The 26,885-nt window shown below is 37.7% G+C and overlaps 4 protein-coding genes and 1 long non-coding RNA gene across 6 annotated transcripts in view; 2 read left to right on the top strand and 3 right to left on the bottom strand.

Annotated features, from left to right (window-relative positions):
* The window catches only part of LOC144082682 (uncharacterized), a 41,089-nt gene extending 36,433 nt beyond the window's left edge, over window positions 1-4,656 (bottom strand). The window contains exon 1 of one of the 2 annotated variants that reach the window (XM_077609968.1): window positions 4,511-4,656. In XM_077609968.1, coding sequence (XP_077466094.1) covers window positions 4,511-4,575 — 65 coding nt within the window. In that variant the 5' untranslated portion in view covers window positions 4,576-4,656. The remainder of the gene's footprint in view (window positions 1-4,510) is intronic. The other variant, XM_077609969.1, reaches the window with a different exon arrangement.
* A 746-nt stretch (window positions 4,657-5,402) lies between these two features.
* On the bottom strand, window positions 5,403-8,875 carry LOC144082824 (m7GpppX diphosphatase-like). Its single transcript, XM_077610255.1, has 7 exons — window positions 8,621-8,875; window positions 7,803-7,953; window positions 7,592-7,737; window positions 7,407-7,520; window positions 7,123-7,233; window positions 6,681-7,046; window positions 5,403-5,963 (listed from the first exon to the last, which is right to left on the bottom strand). The coding sequence occupies exons 1-6, from the start codon at window positions 8,822-8,824 to the stop codon at window positions 6,771-6,773; spliced, it is 1,002 nt and encodes a 333-aa protein (XP_077466381.1). The 5' UTR covers window positions 8,825-8,875; the 3' UTR covers window positions 5,403-5,963; window positions 6,681-6,770.
* Window positions 8,876-9,143: 268 nt separating this feature from the next.
* Window positions 9,144-14,769, top strand: LOC144082823 (iduronate 2-sulfatase-like). Its single transcript, XM_077610254.1, has 13 exons — window positions 9,144-9,346; window positions 9,614-9,750; window positions 9,824-10,001; window positions 10,106-10,194; window positions 11,125-11,325; window positions 11,402-11,572; window positions 11,646-11,772; window positions 12,052-12,222; window positions 12,394-12,500; window positions 13,215-13,328; window positions 14,168-14,278; window positions 14,405-14,542; window positions 14,614-14,769. The coding sequence occupies exons 1-13, from the start codon at window positions 9,280-9,282 to the stop codon at window positions 14,695-14,697; spliced, it is 1,695 nt and encodes a 564-aa protein (XP_077466380.1). The 5' UTR covers window positions 9,144-9,279; the 3' UTR covers window positions 14,698-14,769.
* Window positions 14,770-17,167: 2,398 nt separating this feature from the next.
* On the top strand, window positions 17,168-25,511 carry LOC144082436 (uncharacterized). The gene is made up of 5 exons (XR_013303246.1): window positions 17,168-17,213; window positions 18,178-18,304; window positions 18,372-19,172; window positions 19,837-19,962; window positions 20,102-25,511. It is a non-coding gene; the product is annotated as an uncharacterized LOC144082436 (long non-coding RNA).
* The window catches only part of LOC144082435 (AF4/FMR2 family member 2-like), a 128,671-nt gene continuing 121,818 nt past the window's right edge, over window positions 20,033-26,885 (bottom strand). Inside the window, exons 24-26 of the mRNA XM_077609603.1 lie at window positions 25,255-25,307; window positions 23,624-23,841; window positions 20,033-22,748 (exon numbers count right to left, since the gene is read on the bottom strand). Of these exons, the coding sequence (XP_077465729.1) occupies window positions 22,627-22,748; window positions 23,624-23,841; window positions 25,255-25,307 (393 nt within the window). The 3' untranslated portion in view covers window positions 20,033-22,626. The remainder of the gene's footprint in view (window positions 22,749-23,623; window positions 23,842-25,254; window positions 25,308-26,885) is intronic.

The raw sequence follows: 26,885 nt of genomic DNA, 5'->3' as shown, positions 1-26,885 counted from the left end.
CTTCGAGCCAAAAGTCTTTTCTAGATGATTTTTTTTTCTTGCATAATGTGAAAAATGTGCCAGGCTAAAATATCTCTTCTGTAGAAACATAATGGCACATTCTAAAATTTGGCAGACTAATTCTCTTAATTATATGACTAAAAATTAACGCAGAGCTACAACGAGTATTTTTTTAATTTTTTTTTTTTTTTTTTTTTTTTTTTTTTTAAGCATTTTAATTGGTTCAGTGTATAACCGTTCCTATCAAATTTCAAAACTATACGCCCAGTAATTAAAATACTCCAAATAACTTAACTGGACAATGGGCTAAAATACGCAGAATGGTTTTGAAGGGTGTTCTTTAATCTCCAACTGTCAGAGGGAGAGGCTGTGCGTATTTACACGTGTATTTGTCTCAAAACAATTATGCAGCTTGCTTAGTTGGAACACAAGTCTGACGATAACCTCATGCACCGACACTATCCACATTAGCCTAATATGTCATGCTTCCTCACGGTCAGCCACCAACAAGAATCAGATATCGGTCTGGCGGTGTCAAAACAGCCTTTCTCAAGTCATTAATGTGCTTTGCAATACACGGAGTGTAGAGTTCCATCCAGCGTTGCTATATTTTGAGACAGCGAAACAGTGGAGTCAAAGGAAAATTGCTCTCTTATCAGTCACTGATGGGTGCAAGAATATAAACAGGAAAAGCTTGAGGTTTGGACAAGTATGTAGCACAGAGCTACATTCAGAATAATCAATGGATTAAATTATTATTTATAAAGAAAATCAATTTAGCAGAAGTTATTGAAGTTAGAAAAAAAATCTGTCTAATTTTCAACTCCACAAACTTAAGTTGATCACCTGAGTCCGAGACTGGGTTATCTGGTTTTGATAAAACCGAGTACCGATCTGATACCTTGGTCATTAATTCATTACAAAACATATATTTGTCCATCATGCTTATAGCTATTGAAAAATATTAAAAACACAATCTTTGAAAAATATTGCATAGTCTGATCACGTGAATGGATCAGGGACATCTCTAATTGTTAGGTTTATTATTACTATATTATAATTATATTGTTGCTCGTAGGCCTTCACTCAATCACTGCCAATGACAAATATATATGTTACATTTATTTGAAATAGGGAGGCTGTCATGCTTTAACTGCCATTGATGACAATAAAGGTCCAATCCAATTTAATCGGGGACATCCCTAACACGGTACACGGTCGATTGGTCGCCGGTCTTTTGGTCGCCCGGAAGGTAAGTGATAATTACCATTTAAATCGTTGCTCAAATTCCCTAATAATACAAACTGCGAATTACTATTTAGTCATACTTAATGCCCTAGTAATTATTAGGCTAAAGAAAAGCTCAAAATTTCCCGGACTTTTATTGTTTTTTGTTGGAGAACTTGTTAAGACCCTGACTGACGTCGCTTCTTAAAGTGACAACGCATGTACATACAAACTCCTATATACTCACACGTCGGCTCAGTGAAACTGCTCATGGCCATTGTTGGTAAGTGAAAGACAGTGAGAGGTAAGCGAGAGGTAAGCGACCTGTATCCACAACAGCAGAATACCAAATTACAAGTCCGTAACTTACACTTATTTAGGTCTTTTGCCGAGTAAACGTAGCTTATGGAGAAGCACCATCAATTTCGTCACACGCAGTTTCTGCGTGTGATGACAAGTAGGCTTTTTGTGTTGTGATAATGACGACAGGGCCTATGTCCGATTATTATTATTATTATTATTATTATTGATGCGTAGACCGTGTTGTTTTACCTTGTTTTGTCGCCGGTCTTTTGGTCGTCGGTCTTTTGGTCGTCGGTCTTTTGGTCGTCGGTCTTTTGGTCGCCGGTCTTTTGGTCGCCGGTCTTTTGGTCGCCGGTCTTTTGGTCGCCGGTCTTTTGGTCGCCGGTCTTTTGGTCGCCGGTCTTTTGGTCGCCTGTTGTCGCGGTCGGGGCGACCAAAAGACCGCCACCAAAAGACCGGCGACCAATCGACCGCACACGCCTAACAAGCAAATTTAAATTCATAAAGTAGAAAATCTATGAATTAAGTTTGAATCTTAATAACGCAAGTCATGATTCAAGTAACTATTCCCCAAATTGTGGTTGGTGCTCAACCCCTCATAAACACCATGCAAATACAATTACAAGTTTTGCCAAAACAAACCTCAGCTGGTCCCAGCACTCCCGCCATGGAATAAAATACACTCGATAAAGAATACATAATGCATATCATACGGATGCATATAATGAAAGCTCATAGTAGATAAAACATTTCATAATTCATTTACATAGATGGATGAGATTATCTCCCAAACATTTCATAATCTCCAGTAAATCATTCAAAAACAGACGACAACAGGCACAGACAAGTTTCTGCGAGATCATCACAGAGCGTTCAAAGTATTGCATTGGAAATATAACAATAAAAATGAAATGATGACTCCACAAGTGATTGGTATGTGGGCGGGTCAATTCACTAACCTCATTGGGTAACAACCACAGCACCCTATTGTTAATAACCCACAGAGAATTCAACCACCCTGGTGTTGAAAAAATAAATTGAAATGAAGAAGCCATTTGGTTTAAAAGTGAAATGAAGTCAACAAACAACAACAGGCTAATTGTTGTTGTTGTTGTATCTGGTTAATATATATTTGGATAGCCCTAATTATACTCACAATCTAGGCAGACAAGTCGAACCTGTCTTTATTGTGAAGTGTACCATATGTATAATAAATAGGTCAATAGTCGACTGACAATTTATTTTCAAACCCAGTTATATTCCACGTTTATTAGCAGTTATCCTAATGCTAATTGTTTATTATTCATATTTTTTTACAGCAGTGGATGATAAAAAAACACAATTTTTATTTCAAGACTTATACTTTGGCATAGAAATGTTGCAAAATGTTCGTGTTTATTTTCTAAAACAATGCAAAACATATTGAGAGTCTAAGAAACCTATCCCCCAAATCGTGAAATTATAAAACAGAATAAAAATTCAAACACTGCAGCAACAGACACAGAAAGATAATAAAGCATAACGATACCCAGCAGAACATATAGTACTTCTGATGTATTAATTCATATTTGTTGAGACTTTATTTGTATTCCAATACGTATCTTTATACATGTACCATATATAAAAAAAGAAATCTTAAATCACGTGACACAACTGATCAATAACAAAAATTGTTGCCCACTCTTTTAAGTGTTTATCTTTACAGAGTATACCATCTTTAGAAGTAGTTTTGTTTAAACAAAGTTTTTTTTGTTTCAATAGACAATTACAGTTTGTGTGAGCAGCTCTTTGTATGTACGTGCTCATCCAGGGTTAATCAATGGTGAAACGGATCTTTTCCATGGTGGAGTTGTCACGGCGAGTTAAAACAAGCATCGAATTGTCTCCTGTTGTACTATTAGAGATCATGATGGGACAGTGAACATGATGTCTCTCCATATGGTCACTCACATGGTTTGTCCAATGACCTAGTGAGAGATGCCCTGATCAGGCCTCACGCACATACACACATGCACCAACACCGAGCCTATAAATCAGATTACAAGCTCTGAAGCTTTTAACTGTACGTATCCCCACCCAAAATAGTTTCTCATCTCTCTTAATCACAATTCATCTGAGGGCCAAAGCCACCATTTAAGCATTTATTTGAAACCATACTCATGTGCTAAACACTCCATGCACTAGTATACACATTATTGACACTAGTTAACAGGAGGGGCGAACAAGTTAGACAGAAAGAGCCAAAATTTTAAACTGTTAGAGTCAAAAGAGCCACACCTTAAAAAAATCAAATTGCCAAATTATTTTTTAATTATAATGTATTATTTTATGTTTAATGACCCCTGATGAATTTGGGTGTGTTATAAGTGAGGATAAAAATAAGGAAAACATGAAACAAGACAAAGAGCCACAGTATATACAAAATATGATAAGAAGCAATGAGCCGCATTCATTGTGGCCGGGAACCGCATGCGGCTCGAGAGCCACATGTTCGCCACCCCTGCTTTAAGATACTAACTGTTTAATCTGATACGCCCTTGACTCTGTCAACACTGTCACTTGTAGGGAAGACAGACAGTACTTAACTGTCACTTAACGTCATTGACGCTAATAGACGTCCAATCCATTTTGATTGGGGGGGTTGGCAATGATCAGCTCTACTCCAAACAAATCAACAATATTTGAGTTGGCACATGATATGAAATATATCATCAGTTGCAGTGAGTTGGAAGTTTTTCCAGAAAATAATTCCCTTAAAAGTGGTGACAGGACTAAATAAATGGAACATTTCGTAACTCGAATACTAACTGACAACAAATCCCGATATGGAACACATATATCGATGACCAATCACCACTCCCAGTAGCCCACAAACTAGTCCACGGCTACCAAAACAAAGCAAAGATCAAAGTTGCTCTATTTGACACGGATGGCAGCCATAGTTGTTGTGTTCAAAGTTCAATCAACAAATCACACTTACGATGTCTCGGGGATCTCAAACGGTCTCAGAGTGAAGTCATCTCTCAGTGAGTTAAACCAAGACATCAACTCAGCGATGTTGGTGGACTAATGATTGGATTATTTGTCTCAGTCCTGCCCAGTTTCCCTGGTCTCCTGTGATGCGTTCAAAGGTAGGTAGGAAATTTCATTTTCCAACAACTTCAAAGCTTTTAAATTTGCGATGCAATATACTAATTACACTGTTGCACGCAAACTTGCAAGATTTGTCTGCGCACAAAAATGAATGATAAAATAAACAGTCCCGAAAATTGACACGAGTTGAGGAAATTAAAATAAAGGCTGGATAAAGTTTAGCTAGATTGAAATATAGTGGATATTCTTGGGAAAAGTGTAAATAGTTTCATTTCACATCTGAAACTATTTCTGTGCAGTCTTCCAAAAATATAATAACAGCCAAATTATGCATGAGCGATGTGAAGCTTATTTTCCATTTTTATATATTATTTATATATTATGAGTATTAAGGCATCGTAATTGCAACGCCGATCACCACCCAATTTTGGAGAAAGGAAATGATGCGTTGTCTACCATATACATTATTATGATTCTGGTTTACCAAAAAGTATAGAAATATTAAGTAAACACTTACATAATGATATTTTACATTTTAATAATTTAACAATTGGAGTTACAATCAGTAACTTCTGCTTTTCTTCCTTAACCTTGAATTGAAATATGCAGCTGGATGCATATAACCGTTATAAATGAATTAAGATTTAAACACTGCCCCCTAGTATTAATATTTGGTAAGACAATTTATCTTGCGCACCTAACCTCGTCCATGAAGGAAGAACCTTTTCATTCTATCTTCAGAAATTAGTTTTTTTCACAAGAAAATTATGCTCTTGTAAATTATTCACTTCATCTCATCTCATTTATTTACTTTTTAAAAATCAATTAAACAAGAACTACAATTCTTATTTATACAGGTGAAAAAAATATTGTTTTGAAAGGGTTCCTTTCCTTACTTTAGTGCTTTATACTGCACTAAATGGAATGGCAATAAAAATGTATGGTAGTTAAATGGATAATGTGGCGCCCTCTGGTGGCATTTTTATATGCATAGCTATTATTATATTAAATATTATTTGTCTGTACAACTTATCCTCACATTTTGTAAAAAAATAAGGATATTTTAATAAGTCTGGTTTAAATCTTGCAATCAGACAAAAAATATTCAAAAGAATAAACTTTCAAATATTTTTAAACGGAAGTTTCAACACATCTCCGTTCTTGAATATGTACAAACATGAATTTCCGTTCCAAGATACATAGAATCAAATGTTGAAAAGCAGGCACAGGCGCTACTTATTAAACGACTTAGGTTTATCATACATGATGAATTTGCTAAAAAAACAACAACAACAAAAAAAACACAATACAAACAGTAACATAACTTTTTTTGCAGATAATCGGACATAGGCCATGTCGTCATTACCACGACACAAAAGCCTACTTGTCATCACACGCAGAAACTGCGTGTGACGAAATTGATGGTGCTTCTCCATAAGCTACGTTTAATTGGCAAAAGACCTAAATAAGTGTAAGTTACGGACTTGTAATTTGTCATTCCGCTGTTGTGGATACAGGTCGCTTACCTCGCGATTACCTCGCGATTACCTCACACTGTCTTCCACTTACCTTACTTCAAGTCAGCTAGTAGGAGGCAGATCACCAACCAAACATCTATTCATATACCGCAGAAGGGAATGTGTGTTATGTTAGCGCGAGTTTAGATGTCTGATGGATGTGGGGAAAAAACTGTCCTTAAGCCTATTTGTCCGAGCTTTGTGGGACCTATAGCGTCTGCCAGAGGGCAGCAGCTGGAACAGATTGTGACCAGGGTGGTAAGGGTCCCCTATGATGTTCTTGGCTCTGCTGAGGTAACGAGGGCTGGCAATGTCTTCAAGTGAGGGCAGAGAGCAGCCGACAATCCTCTGGGCAGTGTTAATCACTTTCTGCATGGCCTTTTTGTCTGCCGCCGTGCTTCCAGCGTACCACACTGTGATGCCGTACGCCAGGATGCTCTCTACAGTGGTTCTATAGAAGGTTCTCAGAAGATTGGTGCCCAAGTTGTTCTTCCTAAGTACCCTGAGGAAATGGAGTCGTGTCTGAGCCTACTGAGATAAAGTACATGTTTGCCTATGAGTGGACAACAAATTAGAAATGATCAAAATACAAAAATGGATTGGAAAAACTACTTGTTATCATCAGGGTGATCATTTCAATTCCAATCTGCCAGCTTCTCTAAATTGACTGAGCAGGCCATCATCTGCCCGGAGTGGGAAAGAGAGACTCCTTGCTTTATAGAAATGTGAATCGGACTGAAGGTTCTGGATGACATCTGTGAGGAGGTGGGCCCGTTCCACCCCGCAGCCTGGGGCGTCATAGCCGAGCTTGGTGAAATGGACGTGAAGGTGGTAGTAAGATGGCTGGTAGTGCAAGTAAACTCTCAGCTTGCTGGCTGGGAGGTTGTAGCGTTGCAGGATGGCCTCCTAATTACACATAGTTAGATCATTGGATGGAAAAATAGAGCCCTAAAGTGCTTGAATAAAGAGAGTGAGGTTTTACCTTTCCTTTCTGTAAAATGTTTTGAAGAAGTGGTATGTGCTCAAATTTCAGGTCTCTCAGACTTTTGATGTTTCTCTGATGTATGATAGCGATCAGGTACAAATTATCCAGCTGAATGTAGAAATTATGTATTATTTAAACAAAAAAGAAGGAAAAAACAAGCTACAACAAACATGATCTGGCACATGTGTTGACTTAAAATTAAATAGGTTTGACAATATTGTTAAAATGTCTTAGCTTGCGTGATGTGTCTAGACTATAAAATACGTATAAAGCATGTTTACCTGTTTCTGGTCCCATTTGAAGTCCGGGAGTAGGACAAAACCAAGCTTTGGGTCTGGGTCTTCAAACACGATCCGCTCAGACTCCGCCTTCTTCTCCAAGATGTTGTATACCCACTAGAGAGTGAATATAATGCCCCCAAAAATATAACCACACAATCTAAGTTTTGACATTTTTGTCACACTACCTGCACACTGAAACTCTGCTTCTGGATGAAGGGAAGCGTGATGGACGCATAGTCATCTGCGGTCTCCTCCACCAGGAAGCTCTCCTGACGTTGGTATTTCTTGACATGCTTCTCAGTGGCTGGACATACTACCGTCGCCTTGATCTCTAAAAAACACCAAAAATATGTCTTCTTCCTCACAAAGATTTGATCTTCATCAGTAGTGTGTTACCATTAAGGTGAGGTGAAGCCTGGAGACGGTAGGTGCTGTAGATATCATTTCTTAGATCCAACTCCAGGGTGGAAGAAGTGAAAATTTCAGACAGGGCGTCTTCTGTGATGGGTGTCTTTTCCAAGATGACAACAGCATTCTGGTCAGCAAGCTGATGAGCATGGAAACAACCCAATGGTAAATATTATTCTTAGTCATTTCTCCATATACAAATGTTGTTAAGCATATTGTCATGAATTAGTTGCATGAAATCAAAAAGATAATTGACATATTTAGAAATCCTAGCCCATTCAGTGCCATTGAGAATGATAGACATCAAATCAATTTTAACCGGGCTGGCTGGCATTGAGTGAGCATGTTTCGCTGCCATTGACGGCGATAGACGTCAAATTGATTTTGCCTGGGAGGGCCAACAGCGTTCGTATGTTGCCTGTTATTATTATTTATTATTTTTAACCTTGGCTTCAATGGCGAATGCCCACTTTGGGATTGACGTAACATTTATACTTTTTGTTTACATTTGGGATTATGATGTAAAGTTCTCAGTTTCATGTAAAAAAAATTTCATTATGAACGCGTTACCTTTTTTTCTTTAAAAAAAACCATTAGAGAGCTATTTGTCTAAACATTAGACTTTAAATAAATTTAGACTAAGTCATCAAACTCAAATTCACCAAAACAGAGCTTTTATGCAGTAGCAATTACCCAAACGTGGATAAAACTACAAAAATCTCGTTCGATTTAAGTGTATACAAAAATCACATTAAGAATTAGCCACAAGGAATCCGAAGTAATATACAAATATTTTTATGATCTACCTTTCCGTGGACGAAGATTGTTTTCTCCCTAGCAGAATCACTCAAAACGGTTATGGTTTGAAAGCCAGACAGGACAGTTTTTTCAGATTTACTCCCGTTTTCTCCCCGATCCTTTTCGTGATCCGTTTTTGTTTTCTTTGTTTTCGGAGATAATTCATTTGATACAGCGCCATTATTTTCACGTTTAGTTGAAACGTCAGCCATGTTTGACGCCGCTTCCTGAATTTCCAAAGATTGTTAATATACGGCAAGATAGTTCACTCTGTGACCACAACAAACCGGGCAAAGATGTGCGTGATCTAAATTATCGCACATACATCCTGAAGGAGATTTTGATGTGTGAGATGTATATTACTTAAATTACTATCTTTTTTTGAAGAATTTTATTACAATCAATGCATTAGCTGTTAATTTGATCTTCTAATAGCAATTTATTTTTAATGTGATTGACAGCTTATTTAGCCATCTGAATCACTGGTTAGGGGCGGGATTTCTATAGAATAGACCAATAAAAACACAGCACAAATAACGCTAGGAAGTTATTAAAACGGAAGAGCGCCGATATGTATTTATTAGTTATCATCACGTTTAGACATACGACGATGTTAATTTGACTCTTTGTACAAGGCTCAAAGTTAATATTTGAATGTCTTAACAACATGTACATTTATGTCCATAAATGTTTGTTTCTCGTTCTTCACGTGCTTCTTGTCAGTGCGAGAAAAGGTAAGCCAAGTTTTTAATAACTTAATGTTACTAGTGTAATCCTAGATAACCAATAACAGTAAGAACACTTAGATCTGATTTGTTTTTCATTTTGACACGTGTTTAATCTAATTTAGCAATAATTGGTCATAATAGGATGCCTGTTATCCAATTTGCGGCTAGAGGGAGTAAAACATATCCGCGTTTCTGCCTGTCCAAAATTAACAGCGTCTTTTTAAAATCAATTACTTTACACATTAATATACAGCTTTCTGTCCTTTCATGTAGAAAGACGAAATGTCCTTTTCATCATCGCTGACGACCTGCGGACTTCTTTGGGATGTTATGGAGACATAACAGTAAAATCACCCAACATTGACCAACTGGCATCCAAAAGCCATGTTTTTCTCAATGCGTTTGCACAGGTTAAACAACGATTCTAACACATCCACAGCAGATGTTTAAATACACGTGGCTTTATATTTATTGTGTTTGCAGCAAGCAGTATGTGCTCCAAGTCGAACATCCATGTTAACAAGTCGCAGGCCAGACACAACTAGGCTGTATGATTTTAAATCATACTGGAGAGTCCATTCTGGAAACTACACCACTCTTCCGCAGTACTTAAAATCCCAAGGTTATACTACCATGTCAGTGGGAAAGGTTTTTCACCCAGGTAAATCTAAACACCCCAACTAAATTTGCCAATTTTCTTCGGTCCTGTCATGACGTTTTCCACAGGAATGTTGGGAACAATGGTTGTGCTTTGTTTTTTGGCAGGCATCGCCTCCAACTACACTGACGATTACCCTTACAGCTGGTCCATCCCAGCATACCACCCTGCTTCATTTAAATTTGAGAAAGAAAAGGTACACTTTACAAGAGAATTTGATACAAGGCCGTGCCTCTACTTATGAATGCCTCTAGGTACAAAGTTTTCAGGTTAACAAAACCCTTTGATATGCAAATGACTGTCCCAATATACAAAAACAAGATCCAACTTACGAAATACCCCAAAACGTGAAAGCATTTCTTGTATTTTATTTTGTAATTGTCCGGGAAACATTGTGGATGACTAATTTGGTTGAAATGATGACATCACAAGACCAAATACAGCTCACTTGAAAATTATTATTTCCAAATACAAGATAACTGGTGAGATCAGACCTTTTTTTTTTTCATATTGTATGCCTGTATGCCAGAGGTGGCCAACTCCGGTCCTCGAGAGCCCCTATCCGGTCTGTTTCCCAGCTCTCCCTCCACCAACACACCTGAATCAAATAATCTGGATCGGTATGAGGCTTCTGGACAGCTTGCTGATAAATTGATCATTTGATTAAGGTGTGGTAGAGGAGGCAGATATGGAAAACAGACTAGAATAGTGGCTCTCAAGGACTGGACTTGGACACCCCTGTTGTATGCATATAAAAATGTTTGTGTTTTTAATACTTAGAAATGTTAAACTGATTATTTCCAAGGCATGTAAGTCACTTCTGTCGCATGAATTTACTACAGTAACGAGATGCAAAAATGTTCAACGTAAGATAAATCATTTTATCATTGAAAGCGTGCAACTGTTTTCTCATGTCCGGGCGACACATGCGATACTAATTCCTTCCAACCCAAACTAAGTGTCAATTACTACTTATTTTACTTCTTAATCTAATCAGATGTGTGAATACAAGTAGAGGGCGAGTCAGTTTGTCTGAAGGGCCCCAAAACATCAGAGCATGATGAGCATATCTGCAAGCAGTATTTATACATAAATCTCTTGCTAAACATTTTTTTTTTTTTTTTAGATGTGTAGAGGAGAGGACGGTCGCCTCCATGCTAACCTGCTGTGTGCAGTCAATGTGACTGAGCAGCCTGGAGGAACACTTCCTGACATGGAAATTGCACATGAGGCGGTGAGACTACTAAAAACTCAAGCCAATGACAGCAATCCCTTTTTTCTGGCTGTGGGCTTTCACAAACCTCACATTCCCTTTCGGATACCGCAGGTTTGTTATGGTTTTCTACAGAAATGACTTAAATTATAGTTGCAAGCATAGTTGCAATTACAGTTCTACATTCCAGGAGTATCTGCGCCTCTACCCGATGGAGCAAATGAGTCTGGCACCTGATCCGAATGTTCCCAAACGTCTTCCACCTGTAGCTTACAACCCTTGGGCGGACATTAGAAAGCGAGATGACGTCCAAAAGCTCAACATTAGCTTCCCTTATGGACCAATTCCTAAAGAGTTTCAAGTATGAATGTTATGCTGTGAATTTTTCAAATTTGCATCAATCTTTTTAAACTCCCGGTGCAATTCTGTTTCAGCTTCGCATCCGGCAGCACTATTATGCTGCCGTGTCCTACATGGATGCCCAGGTTGGGCAACTACTCGGTGCTCTTGATGCCCTGGGGTTGGCTCAGAGCACACTTGTGGTTTTCACTTCTGATCATGGTGAGTCAAGTGTTTGTAATAAATAAAACCAATCATGGCTTTTTGCAGGCCTTTTTTTTGGTTGGTGATTTGGGAATGTTTTTATATGATTTACCAACAAAGTGCGCCTCTATCAAATGACAGCCACTAGAGGTCGGTGTTGTTTCAAAATTGATTCAAGTTTGTTCTGCATGAATATTTCTCAGGGTAGTTTGATGAATGGATGCATATAGTTCAGAAATTCATTTGGAAATTTAACCTCATTTCTTGGACAAATTGTTGTTCTTTTTCTGGTTTTAGGTTGGTCGCTCGGTGAGCATGGTGAATGGGCAAAATATTCAAACTTTGACGTGGCAACACGTGTTCCTCTTATCTTTTATGTACCTGAACCTTCTGGGCCTTATAGAGGCTTTGAAAGCCCTTCCTTTCCCTTTATGGATGTCTTTAGAGAATCAGAGTTCATCTTTAAATGTAAGAACCTACATTTCTAAAAATGTCCAAGATTATATTGACTTTTACATTAGGACGCAGTAAAAAACAAAAACAAAGCTCTTGACAAAGATATTTTTCAGTTTTATAATAATTTTTATTTTTGTGGCGCAAGTCTCTGTAAATAATTCCTGCTGCACTTGTATTTTCCAGTTGATAATGTTCTACAAAATGTAGTGGAGCTTGTGGATGTTTTCCCAACCATTTCCCACTTGGTGGGTCTAAAAACACCTCCACCTTGTCCTGAAGTTTCACTCCAGGTATTGATCATGATACTTTAAACGAATAGAAAGGGTTTAAGATTATGCTTGTTGTTGTATAGGTTTCAGTAAATTGTAAAAGTAGCAATACAATTTTTCGGAATTATTTGGGGACTTTTTCCACGTCTGCCTAAAACATTCATTCTCCTTCATAGAGACAGATTTTGGAGTATTATGTGTGGTATGGAGCAATATAACATGTAAACGTTGATGGTTCCTCGTTAAAGCAAATACGATAACCCCAAAGCAAACCAAACCAATTTGTAATTTTTGTTCATGTAGTGAAAAAGATCACTGCACACAGAGAATTTGATTGAAAAGGAATTCTGATGATGTGAACAGTTGGATGCCTTGTGCCTCCTCTGTCAAATCAAATTCGTCATGCTACAAACATGAAGATTGTGGCATTGAAATACAAATGCAACTGATGGTAAAATCACCAGTGTAAATGGCACAGTTAATTAATTAGTAATTGATTTAATTGTCCTTGAGTGAATTGGAATGTCCTAATTGCTTTTTGAACACTTAATGGTTCAGTACTTTTGCTATTTGTAATAGGACTCTAAATTGATGAATATGTTAATAATTTTCTGACTCTTTGAGTCAGCCCTGCTGTTGATGCATGATTAATCTGTGGGATGATCCCACCTCTCACCCTCCCATGGTCTTATGAAAGATGCATGTATGTAACTCTAAAATGTCTTCATTCTTCAGAAGGAGCTGTGTACAGATGGAAAGAACCTGTCCCAACAATTCTACCCCGCTCAAAAAATTGATATAGAGGGAGTGTCTTTCAGCCAATACCCACGACCTGCTGACACACCCCAGGTATTGTCATGCAAGGCTTTTTTGGGGGGTGACAATTTGACAGGCTTTGAGCAAGATATCATCTCAGCTGGTTTAAATTACCCTCATGCAAACAATCATTCTCTCCACCTTTCTAAATGAAAAAATCAGTTTCAATTTGATTATATTCTATTCCACTTAACTTGTTCATGCACAAATTATGACTTTAAAAAAAAGTTTTCACCACTTGTTCAACTCTGGCTACCCGACAGCGCTGAACGTACAATCCATTTTGCCAGAGAGGGTCAAATGAGCGTTTGTTCATTCCCTCCTTCCTGTCAAAATGGATTGAACATCCAGCAATGTTAATGGCCCTGAAAACAGAGCTTTGACGGCCACTCCACCTAAATTGAATGAATCTGACGTCTAGTGCCGTCTGTGGCATTCAATGAGGTAATGTAAAAAAAAAAAGCACTTCAGAGTGTTACTTGGGGCCATAACCAGTGTTTTTTTCAGTTTTATATAGTTATATACATTTCAATTTACTTAATTTAGCTTTCATTGATGTATTAATTTATACATGTACTTACAATGATTACAAATAATTAAAAATGTTTTTCTTTTAAATGGCAAAAAAACAGCTGCATGAATTTTTGATTATTATAGAATTCTAGGGTTGTTAACATAATAAATAGAGGTAGTCATTTACTCACTGAAATACGTTTTGCTTTAGATGAACCTAATTTTCTCGTTTTGTAGGGAGAAACGACTGCTCTTTGTAAAACGTATGCGTTTCTGCCAGCAGACGAGTGGATTGCTTTAAAAAACAAAACAAAAAACAAGTTATTGTCTGAGGTGTAATGTTTGTCATTGTCTACTAGGAGGACTCAGACCTTCCGGACCTTAAAGACATAAAGGTGATGGGCTACTCACTGCGCACCTATGACTACAGATTCACTCTGTGGCTAGGCTTTGACCCCAAGACATATCAGGTAAAAGTTCACTCTTCACATACAACAACAATGCTTTAACTCCATCTTTCTCAAATACAGGAGGTAAAAAGACTGATCATCCGTCTTGTGTTGTTGACATTTGATCACTATTGTCGATTTTTAAAGGTCAACGTGTCAAATGTCCACGCTGGAGAGCTGTACATGCTATTAGATGACCCCAGTGAGGATAACAACGTTTACGATGATCTTGAGCGGCACAGCATGATCAAAATGTTGAACAGGGAATTGAAGAGCATGCCTCCTGTGAGTTTGCTTAAGTCCATCCATCTAACGTCTTCATCAATGTGATTGTCGTTGTTGTTTTTCCTGTCTAGACTGGGAGTGTACAGACGAGGATGAAGCTGCAGCTACATTACCTCACAGCAGGAATGAAGACCGGTGGAAGGTCAGTGCAATGACAGATGGCTGTAGAGTGCACTCAAGCAATAAACCCACTTTTTTTCTTTACAAAATAAGGCCATGATTTCAAATCTAGCGTGCAATTTTGTACTCTTTGAGCGTACTCCTTCCCTTTAATTAGCACTTTGTGAGGCTCTCAAGGTGAGATTTCAACAGAAAGCACATGGACTGCTTTAATTACTAGTTGTGAATTTTACACAACACTAGAAGATTGCTCATAATGAGTGTTAGGAATGTATTTTTTTTTTTCAAGCCATATTAACTGACATTTGCATGTATTTGCCCCCTTCTCACCTTGTTAACCAGTTAGCTAAATCTGTGCACAGTCTGTAATAATTCAGTACAAAGGAAGTGTTTCTATGCTACTTGCCATTTAACTGAACGTGTGTGAGGGGGGGGCAAATACGTCATGTTGATTATACTCTGTTTTGCTCTAAGCTAACGCTTCCGGTTATATGATGCACAATTGTTGTAATGGTACTTGCGTTTGTCTTTTGACTGATATTGTTTGTTAATATAAACATTTGCACAGTTCAAAAAAACGCCTCATTTTTTACCTGCGTGTATACTGTTTATGGTCGGCTAGAAATTTAGATAATTTTTAGTCCAAAAGCACAGAAGTGAGAGAACATTGTATTTCACAGATGATAGTGTTCACATGGCTTTCAAGCTCCTCCCATTTTCTCTCCAAACTTATTGTCTAACATGGTCATATAGTTCTATTTGTAGTAGTAGTTGGGGACCCGAATGAATATTTTTAGCTGAGTTCTTTGGTCCGCATGTTTTCAAACTGTTAGTCCTGTCAATTCGATCCAATAATGTCAGACATGTAACTCCAAATACCATATAGATCTATTATTATTTATCTCTTTATTTATATATCTCAAGGATTGAATACTAGATTTTAAAATCTACACCTTCACATGAATATAAAGATGATAAAGTCATAATTATGTTGACAATGTAATTGGTGGAAGTACTGTATTTTCTGCACTATAAGGTGCACATTCAATCAAAGCCCTATTTTAAAATTTGTTTCATATAGAAGGTGCACTAGATTATAAAAAGCAGGAGCAATATTGGTGGTGGTGGTAGTAGTAGTAGGTGATTATATATACATCCACTCTGGAGCTGTAATAGTAATACTAGTAGAGCATTGTGTTATACATCCACTAGATGGGGCTGTAGCAGTGGATTGTGTTATGGATTCACTAGCTGGGGCTGTAGTTGTTGTTGTTATACATCCACTATATGGCAGTATAGTGGTTAGGGGTTTGTTGTACAACAACTTCATGGAGCTGTGCTAAAAGGAATGTTATTCACTAGAATAGAATCCAGCACCCACGCAAGGATAGGCCTTCCGAATTGAATGGCTGCCATTGATAGTGGTAGATATGGTGCCATTCAAATTGAGGGTTTTTTGTCATCAATTCACTTGAACGAGTGGAGTTGTGCAGTTTTATGCATGATTGTGTTAAAATTTAAATATTCCATACAAGTGAATGGAAAGAAGGAACCTGGGGAATGTTAATACAAAAAAAAACAGCGTATGCTAAATAGCTAAAACAACTATTATAATATTTATATGACGAAACTCCTTACAAATATGTACTGTATATCTTTCCCAAAGAATGACATTATTTAAGGCATCTTTGAACCATTTAATAAAAAAAAAAGTGAAAATCATGAATCACACCAGATTGCAGCTGAAACATTAGTAGCATTTCATTTGAGTTGGACTCTTTAGAAATATTTTCACTTTGTGTGCATAAATACAAATTGCATTGCAGTTGTCTGTCTTGTGTCAGACTGTAAATATCCCTCAGTGGTTTAATCCCACCAATATATATCATCCCAAACAGTTATCTGTTATCATGATCACATTCATCTAATGACAATTAAGTTAGTGTATTTACCTCTTGCCTCCTTTTAGTTTTCGGAATGACACACGTGGCAGCCACTGCTCCCCCTAGCCACTTTGTCATTGTCACGCTCTCATTATGATTCATACACTGCTAATCACATTACCACTATGGGCTCATAGCCTGACAGGTCACCCTGTCTTTCCGTTAACATTGGCGACACACAATTACATTAGAGAGGTGGAGTGTGGGCATGTGTGTGAAAAAGCTTTGCTCAGCTTCCTCACACCTGGGGTTGAACTTGACGTTGTGTGTATTTGAAAGAATTTTCCAAGATCCCAGCTTTTACTCATGGTACCTGTTCTATATGCATTACATGACTTGCGTTTGGAGCTCATGCTACTATCTTTTACTGTGTCTCTGTGTAGACTAAAAGAGTCAGATTACGACTTATAAAAAAATCATGTTTGTTTTAAATGGAAAACATAATAAATATAGAATGATTGCAATTTTATTTTACCTTTTTTAAATCGGAAAAGTCGAATGAATGAGACAATAACTGACAGATTAACTTCTTTTTTTTTCCATTTAAAACAATGTAGTAAATAAAATGGAGTGGCCTCGCAGTACTGTGGTTGAGGGTTCAATCCCAGGTCAGTTCCCACTTTGTGGTGTTTGCATGTTCTCCCCGTTTTCTCCCACATCCCCGAAACATGGATCTATGCTGTTTGAACACTAAATTGTCTCTAGAAATGTAGGAGTGTGAATTGTTATGTTTTGTCTCCCTGTGCCCTGCAATTGGCTGGCCACCAATTTAGGATGTCCCCCGCCTGGTGCCCAAAGTCAGCTGGAATAGCCTCCAACACTCTTGTGAGGATAAGTGGTTCAGAAAATAAATGTAAAAAAATGGGTTAAAAAATTAACACATTTACTATATATAATATACCAGTACCAGGCCGTGCATTTCACATCTAGGCCTTCAGTATTACTATGTCTGAATCAATCCAGCGCACAATAACTATTTTATGGCTGGAAAACCTTTACTGCAGCTACAGCAGTGACACGTAAAAAAAGGCATCAATAACAACCTGGGCGGCCCGTCGGCCACAAAGTAGGGGACCCCGGTTCAAATCCAGCTTGGTCCAAATGTGTGGAGTTTGCATGTTCTCCCTAGGCCTGTGTGGATTTTTTCCGGGTGCTCCGGTTTCCTCCCACATTCCAAAGACATGCATGGTAGGCATACAGTAAATCTGCAACCAAATCCATTTCTTCTTCAGCCGTTGTGGGTTGACAAAACTGCTATCAAATCAACACAACAATATATTTGTTTGTGCAGCTCGTTCCAGGTATAGTTTGCGAGCTCTGGCAAGTCCACTCTATCACTAGCCAATCATAGTTTGTGAAAGCAATGACGTATACCTACGCTAACTCGAAATCTGATTGGTTAAAGCAACAGTTTTATCGACGCCTGCAGAACTGATTGTGAAGGCCTCCAGGTACATTTCTGACGGCCAGGGGGAAGCAATGAAAGGAAGTTGACAGACAATGTGGAATGATTTAATACGTATTCAAGGACAAAATATAATTAACATCAGTCTGTGATTCAAATATTTTTAGGCCAGCAGAGAAGGCCTTGCAGGCCCTGACAGTCCACCACTCAGTTATTGTATACTACAATAGAATGAAGCATTCTTTGCGTTTCAAATGTTATGCTCTTAATGGAGTCAGTTGGCCTGGAATAAAGGTGAGTTGATGTAAAATGTTACTCAATATTTAGTAAAATGAGTGTACTAACACATACTGTTTTATAGCATAAAGAACACAAAAATCATGACTAACTGTCATCTTCAAATCATGGACATTGAGTTGAGAGGACAAACCACCTTGTGGAGCGCGGTAAGCAAGCCACCATCTTTTCCACATTTAATTTGGCGGGACAATATGGGCGTGGTTACGCCTATTGTCGACGCAGCTGCGCAAATTAAGCACATGCGCAGTACCTCCTTTCGAACAGCCTTTTCTATGCCGACGGACGACTAGCACGCCAACGAGGTAAGTTGTTGAGCAAGTTACTGGCCTAAGTGCATTTTTATCACGCTACTGGGAGATTTCTTTAGGAATGAATTGAGCAAAAAACGCCAACAAATGTGTTAGTTTAATGCCAGGTTGAACACACCATCGACAGTTTAAGTTTAGGCTCTTTCCCCCCGCCGCATGTAACTAGTTATCTTAGCATGTCGACGAGCATCGTCGAGACGCTGATGCGTCCCATTTGACTTAAAAGTATGTTGTCCATTTTCTCTCCATTATTTAGTCGTGTAGAAAGATTTTTAATTTAATCAAACACAGCCGAGACATCAACGGACAGTTTTTTTTGGTAAAGGGTCACTTAAAATTGACATCTAGAGGCATGACTTAGTTCCTGGTGTGTTGTATGTAATGATAGTTTTCATTGCGAATGCTAAACACCCGTTTTCATTTCCCTTCCTCTGAATGCTCTTTTTTCAGTCCAAACGAAGTACCATCCGTTTAGATAGGGAAGGATGGCAGTGATCACCTCTTTTTCCATAAGTGATTGGACGTCTATCACCATCAATGGCATCCAGTGACTTGTGAGTGCGCTTTAAAGGCTTAAGGAAGAAATGTAAATGAAAAAAATGAATCGCATAGCTATTGTGTTCCTAGCAAACAAACAACACTAAAACCACATTAAAACAGACTATTTCTAAAAACCCTTTCTTTGCATATCACAGCACATATGCATATAATCATTTTGTTTGTGAAAATCAACTATATATTTTACACCGCAGAGCAATGTTAGCTATTAGGACATTGCCATAAAAGACCAGAGTGGCTGACATGCCATTTTTAAAATGTCATGAAATAATTAATTAGAAAATACCACAAAATAGATTGAGGTCAAACATAATCACGGTGTGCATTTATGGCCGTGTAATTTGATTCAAAATCAAATTTGCACAGTTTAATGGCGCAGACGGTAGTCAAAAACCATTAAAGCTATCTGCATGAACTTGAAATTTGCATCGATACAGTAACAAACATCCTGAAGGTTTAATGATTACGGAGCGACAGTCCTTATCTAAAATTCACCAACAACACAGAAGTTAATCGTCTTGGAGATCCATGTTTGATCTGTTGATTGGATATGAAGAGACAATCTTTAGGGTGAGCAATGTATCACAATGTTAAATGCTTAAAAAATCCAATAGAAAAGCCGTGAAGGTCATATTCTTTCTAACTTCAAGTTCCACACAGGTGGACCAACCCTGGATCTGAACCCAGGACCCCAGAGCTGCGAAGCCGACGCGCTAAACGCTCGCTCCTCTTAGTCCAAATGAATTTGCCATCAAGCAGTGTCAATAGCAGCCAATGCGTTAACAAGTAAGTGACCAAAAATGCCCTAAAATCTATGGAAAGTGAACCATTTTCTCATTGCTATTGTTGTTACCACTTCCATTATCAGGACACAAGTTGTTGGTCTGACGCTACCATTTATTGCATGCAACGTTTTTCATATCAGGCATTTCGGACAAACCTTAAAAACATCAAGAAAACAGAAGAAAAACAATGGAAACTTGACACTTTGAATCGCACATTTTCCTTAAAGCCGGACTCCAATGTCATCATACAGTAAATGCTAGTAAAAAGCTTATGGAAACATTTGATTTTACAAAAAAAACAATCTCATATTTGTACCAATATGGTATGGAAAATCACTTGGATTCAGTATTTTTTTCCTTAAATAAATAGAGCAATTCCCACTGGACACGAATAGAGGCACTTAAGTTTTTTTTTCTTTTTTCCTTTTTTTGTCAAATGTTCTTTCCACATCCGCATTGTCTTCCATACACATTCAACAGTGGTTACATGACTGAGAAGCGAAACAGTCACTCTCAATGAGTTGAATTTACACGGACCAGATGATAAAAAAATAAATACAATTAAAATAAAAAAGAATTTAAAAAAACAGCACAGAAAGAAGCATGTTGTTTTCATGTGCCATTAAAAAAATGGCAGGTTTGTTGCTATGTGCGACCATAAATAATCACACACGCGTCTCTTTTTTTCTCACTCGTACAAACACGCACACATTACAGAATATACTGTCGATGTTCATTATGTATCTTGGTTCACGTCATTCAATTGTCCGGTCACTGAACTGACACAAACAACCACAACAACAATAACAACAACATCACTGTTTGTACAAGTCACAGTCTCTATATTGTGGAGCACAAACATCACTGTTGTCCAGTCGTTTTCGAAAGACTTGACACAATCAGTCGTACACGTATACAAACGACAACACAACAAACGACCAAAATGTCCAGTGGTGATTTGATCAGATTCAAATTTGTGCAAAGTTGCCATTGGTGCACAGTCTGTTAGTGGGGAATTTTGTCATTTACACCGCACTTCGGACAGTTTGCCTGGTTTGGTGGGTTACTGTGGGAGCCAGAACTGAGCCAAATTACCTAAAAATGAACCAGTAAGGCATAGAAAAATAAGGTTTAGAAATACAGAAATTTCTCTTTTGTGTGTAGCTAAAATACGTAGATTTCTTTGGTGAAATATTTCAATCTGAACAATGACAGAGAAGTCACAATTATCTTCCTCCACTGGTTAAATTGAATATTTGGCAATACAACAACAAATGTCTTCATATTTAAACCTTACAGTTGTGGTCTCTTGTAGGGCCAACATGACGGCAAACTTGTATTAATCTTATGTTGTAAATGTTTAAATACGTAAACAAAATGAACGATTTGTGGTTTTGAAAGCAAAAGCCCGAAAACCAAAAATATCTGTATTGAACAAAATAGTTTTTTTGAATAATGACAATTTAGTTTTCAGGGTTCCAGTGGGGTCTTAAAAAGTGTTTGTATTAATCTTCATTAACTGAATTTCATCTGCTATGTCTTAAACGCCTTAAATGTTGGAAAGTTCTTTCTGAGAAATTTATCAAGTGCTGTTGGAGCGAAAGATTTTTAAAATTTGAACATTTTTAAATGTGCCCTGAAATTGGTAATAGACACATTGCTCAAAGATATCTTAAAAAGTCTCAAATTTCACATAATGAAATCTATAGGAACCCTATTTTTTGGCACTTGGGAAAAACTATTGGCACACTTCAAAATTGTATAAACAATACAATTGATCTTTATATTTTGGTGAGTTTTATGAATAATGATGCATATCAAGCTTTAAAAAAACAAACCCAAAGAGACAATGATTGTATTTACGAATTAGTGCAAAGGCCATTGGCACACAAATAACAAATAGAAGATACGTAACTAGGAAATAAGCAATCTAGGCCCTCTAAAAAGACAGCAGCAACCTTTAATAAGCCACCATCAACAGCGAATACTGTATAAAGTGCCAAAAGAAAGGCTTAGGTTAAAGGCCAGTTGCTGAAAATGCAACCACATTTGTTTATTCTGAAATAAAAATTACACCGTCGCACAACACCAAATGACTGTACGCTAAATTACCACAGGAGAATTTGAGTGTGTCAGATGTTAACTTTCACTTTTCCAATGTATAAAGTATGCTTACTCCTTATTTAATTTCTGCGCTGGATCAATATCAGACAACATTGGAGCCTTTTGAAAGGCTTCCTTGCAAGTGTCATCCACTTTAATTGCAACCAGCTAATGTCGACCATTTCCTTTTGAAAATGATCCCATCTTGTTAAAAATAGATCTAACTTATATTCCTATTCAGGGAGGAACTACACAAATCCGAGTATAATTATTGTCTCTCCAAAGAGGCACATCAATTTCATTATGGTAATCACTATCTCGGTGAGCCACATTCAAATGATGTAGTTAGTGTTTATTCCTAAGTGCTGATTGATTTTTGCTCAATTAATCCACCTAGTCAATGCCATTACTTTATGACTGCGTGTTGAGTCATTTGAAGGACCCCAGCGGGGACTAAAATGTTATTGTGTGTTATCTCACTGATCCCAGTTCTAGCTCCCAGGCCCATTTGATGATTTTTCTGTCAGTTTTTTTTCTTAAATAGCTGGCTGTGGTTCATCGCCTACAGCAGGTGAGCCTCAATGCGGAGCCAGTGCAGACCCTGTCTGATGTAACGGACCAGATCGGTCATGCCGCTCTGCTGACTCAATGGCTCCATGACAGAGTCCAACTCACGGTAGAACTCTGCAGGGATACAAAAAGATGCTAATCAAGTTATTTATATCTCACAATGATTCTCTTTTTGAGTGAGCAGATTGTTTATATAATCGCTTCAAGAATATTCCTAAGGAATCCAACGAATGATTACAATGGTACCCCAACTGACAAAATGCATTGGTTTTGTAACTTCAATTTTTTGTATGTAGAGATGCATTTTTCATGTAAAAGCCTTAATTTTGTATGAAAAATGTGTGAATAAGAAAATAACTTATTAAGCCATTCAAATGAATAGCGAAAACATTTTCTATTGGTGTTGAGGGAGTGTATAGGGAGTTGGCAAATGAATAAACATACAAACACACACATAAACACAACTTAACTAAAATATTTGGATTCAAAAGAACTTAACTCTCTTGGGGTCCATGGTGAAAAATAAAGAATAACATTTCTTTAAGCACACTCGAAAAACTCAGGAAAGATTGTGTTGAACTCCGTGACGACGAATGGTGGTCAAAGACACACAAAAAAAACACGTTGGAGACACAGGTCCCTCCTAGCCAATGGGAGGCGAGCAGGGTGTTGGGGCACACCCACTTGGAGGCCAGCGAGTTGTTGGGAAATATCCCACACCCAATTGGAAGCCAGTGAGTTGTTGGGCAATATCCAATGGGAGAGAAACTCTGTCATGCCAATTTAAAAATACAATATAGGATACGGAAGTGGATTTAGGTTTCGGGGGATGTTTGAGTTTTACTGAGATTTTGCGCGTCGTAATTTGAATTTCTTTCGTATCCCTAGGCTAAGTTTTTCCCATCGATGCGTTTCATAACCTGAATGTTTTGTATGTTGGGACATTTTTTGTAAGTAGAGGTACCACTGTATTCATTTCCTTTACATACCTTGACTACCAGAGGCCAGTCTGTCAGCGATATCCCAGTGTTCATAGCTGCGTAGGATGTTGTTAGTGATGTTGACGTGACTGGCAGCCATGTGGTGGATTCGTTGGGGAATAGCTACTGTGCCTGACGAATTTGGCGCACCTCCTGAGGCGACGCCCCCTGCGCCGCCGCTGGCCGGTGACAGACTGAGAGAGAGTGGAGACGGGGTCCCGTTGATCCTGGAATTCACACAGTAGCTCTTAGTTAGATTTAAACAGTAACCGATGAGTTTACGGTGGGTTATTGAATCATGGATCTCAACATAAGCAATTCAGTATGTCAAACAAATGCTGCATGCTATTTTTTTAAGATAGCGTCAACAACTTGTGGTTAGCATGTCCACCACACAGTTCTGAGGTTTGTGGATGGAATCTGCGGCTTCCCTGTGAGGAGTTTGCATGTTTTTTGCTTCTTCCCATATTCCAAAAATGTTAGGTTAATTGAAGACTACAGATTGGCCACAGGCTATATGGTAAATGGTACGGGGAAAATGAGTGTGCTTGCTGTTTGTCTTCATGATGGTTTAAAAATATTTTTGGTGTGACACAGGGAAGAGGAAAATCCAAATTAGACAGTCACATAAGACACCAACATTTAATAAAAAAATCTTTTACCTCTGAAATAGTAAGGGGAAAGACAAAAAACTTTAAATTAATAACCTGTTTTACATGACCTTAAATGTGAGGAATCACAGGTGTTTTATAATTGTATTATATTTCTATTAAGAATACTTTTTTAATACACATTCTTAATGAAAGAAAAAAAAACAGCACTGAATAAGATCTTTAAAAAATAATCTGATAAAATCCAAATTAACCAAAGCGAAATACACTGGTTATGGCTCTAATAACAGTAAACTTCTTTTCATTTTCTTTTTAATTTCACACTATTTAACTTATTGTCTGCTATTGACAATGACAGACATCCAATTAGCCGTGAATGCTCATTTTTCAGTGCAATTGCCAGCTGTCCAATTTTGATGTTCCTTCGCCGCTCCCACTCCAAATGGATTGGATTTCTAGTACCATCTATGGCAGCTAATGAGTAAAATAAGTGCCCTAGAAGGGGTTAAACATTTAGCATGAACTGGTGTGTTGCTTGCACAGTAACATGAAGCTTTCCAGTTCCAAAATCTCCTGCCGCATCACGCAGCGGGTGTGTCACTGTGACACTGACGTCATGTCTGTGATTATGGACTCGGCCCTCGCTAATCCTTCGACTTGGCGCGTTCTTGGCTGTACACACATTACTCACACACACGCATCCACACACATGCACTGGGGTCCGGTCCCGCTGTTACACAGTGTCAGAGCTGTTCAAACTCATTAGCTTCACATCCACAGCCCCTCCATGCCTCTCCTCTATCTATCACCACCCACTCCATCCCACCTCAGCTAGCACTCGACAGCTCCTCCAGTTTTCTCCTGCTCACAACTACAGCAAATCAATTCCCTTTTTTACTTCAGGGGTTTGTTTGTCTACAAGATGGTTAGAGACGCCACGGTATTTGGCAGTGGAGCTCCAGTGAATTCTAAATTCAAAATTAACTGTGTGTGTGAGAGAGGATGTGTACTGTATACGTGTGTACCTACTTTCCATTTATTCTCCAGGGAGATGGTGCGTGGTTGGAGCTCTTGGCAGAATTCTGGTATACAGAATGACACAAAAGGGAAGCAGCGTTATTGATGAAAATCATTGTACAGGTATATGCTGAAGACCCTTCTTGAGTAAAAGCTTGGTAATATATTTTCAATTTATGTATTCAGATTATCAGACAGAGCCTTTGTTGTATTTAACTTACAGTTGTCACTTTTTGGAGAACCACTGATCCAATAAACGCTGAATCTGGGATATGCACTGACAGTTATTGCAATTTTAAAAGAATGTAATTTAAAGAAATAGACAACACAATCTACAGTGATCACTATTGTTTACTACATCACATTCCTAACTGCCCTTACAAATATGAATTGGGTTGTTTCCTATTTATTTTTCTTTTTGTTTTGAACTGTCTCCCTGATTCATAAATGTGAATTTCATAAATTCATTTATTTCTATTTGTTTTTTGTATTACTAGTTTCTTGCTGACATTAATGTGATGTAAAGCACTTGAATTACCTTGTGTTGAATTATGCTGCGCAAATAATAATTTGCCTTGCCTTGTCTGCTAAATTCCCAAACAGTATGATAATCACAAATGAAAATACAATTATCTATTTAAAGAGCATGTGCTCAAGGGATATTATGATTTTCAAGACGTATATCCTTTTCCAAAGTAAAAATAAAAACAAAGCACGATGGCTTACAACATTTTGAACAACAATAACGTTCACTTTTTAAGAGTGAATTAAAAAAAAAAAAATCTACATTGGAAAATTAAGGTAGTACTACTGTGATTCACTAATTAAATGGCTGTTTATTTAAAATCTGGCATAATTTATTTTCTGTATGCTTTTGGTTTTACGCAATTGGCATATTTGATATCGGTTAAAACACTGTCCCTATATCCCGGTTATTCGCCTAATGTGGCAGGTCTTTTAACCAATTAACCACGCAAAACAAGGTATTACTGTATATCAATTTTTCTGAATTATTGTCAACCTTAGTGTATGATGGTTAAAGAATTTTCACATATTGGAGCAGTGCAGTATAGCTTATGTCACATTGTCTCCTGTTTTTGCAGTTGTCTTGAACATGGAATAACATGTATTATTTTTGTTTTATAGAGTTGCTTTTGGGCTAGTTTTTAATTGACCACTTTCAGCAACTTGGTTAGAAATGCCATTTTTCAATACTTTTGTATTCCCCCCAAAAATTAAATCTTGATTTGCAAAAATGAAATACATAAAAAACCCTAAATCTCACGAAAAAATCTAAACATCTCAAAACCACACGTATTTGCATTAATGCAACAATTTACATATTGACGTGTTACCCAAGAGGCATACAATGTCCATTTAAAATGAGCATTTAAGGAATTGTAAAACATTTTGTTTCTTTACAGTGTAATTTAGGCCATTAGTCCCCACAACACACACGCTCCACGCACCACCCTCATTCCTAATCTCATTCCCTTTCTTCCCAGAAATCCAATCCCATCACTGCAAATACAGCACTGTGATAATGACATCCTCAGTAATTAATTAAACTACACATAATTAATCAAAACAAGTACATTAAACCCTAACAATCCTCTCTGATGATTGATGGTGCTAATTAGTGC

This window comes from Stigmatopora argus, chromosome 9 (genome assembly GCF_051989625.1).
Source record: "Stigmatopora argus isolate UIUO_Sarg chromosome 9, RoL_Sarg_1.0, whole genome shotgun sequence".
Lineage (NCBI taxonomy): Eukaryota > Metazoa > Chordata > Actinopteri > Syngnathiformes > Syngnathidae > Stigmatopora > Stigmatopora argus.
This window is presented reverse-complemented; position numbering and strand designations above follow the sequence as displayed.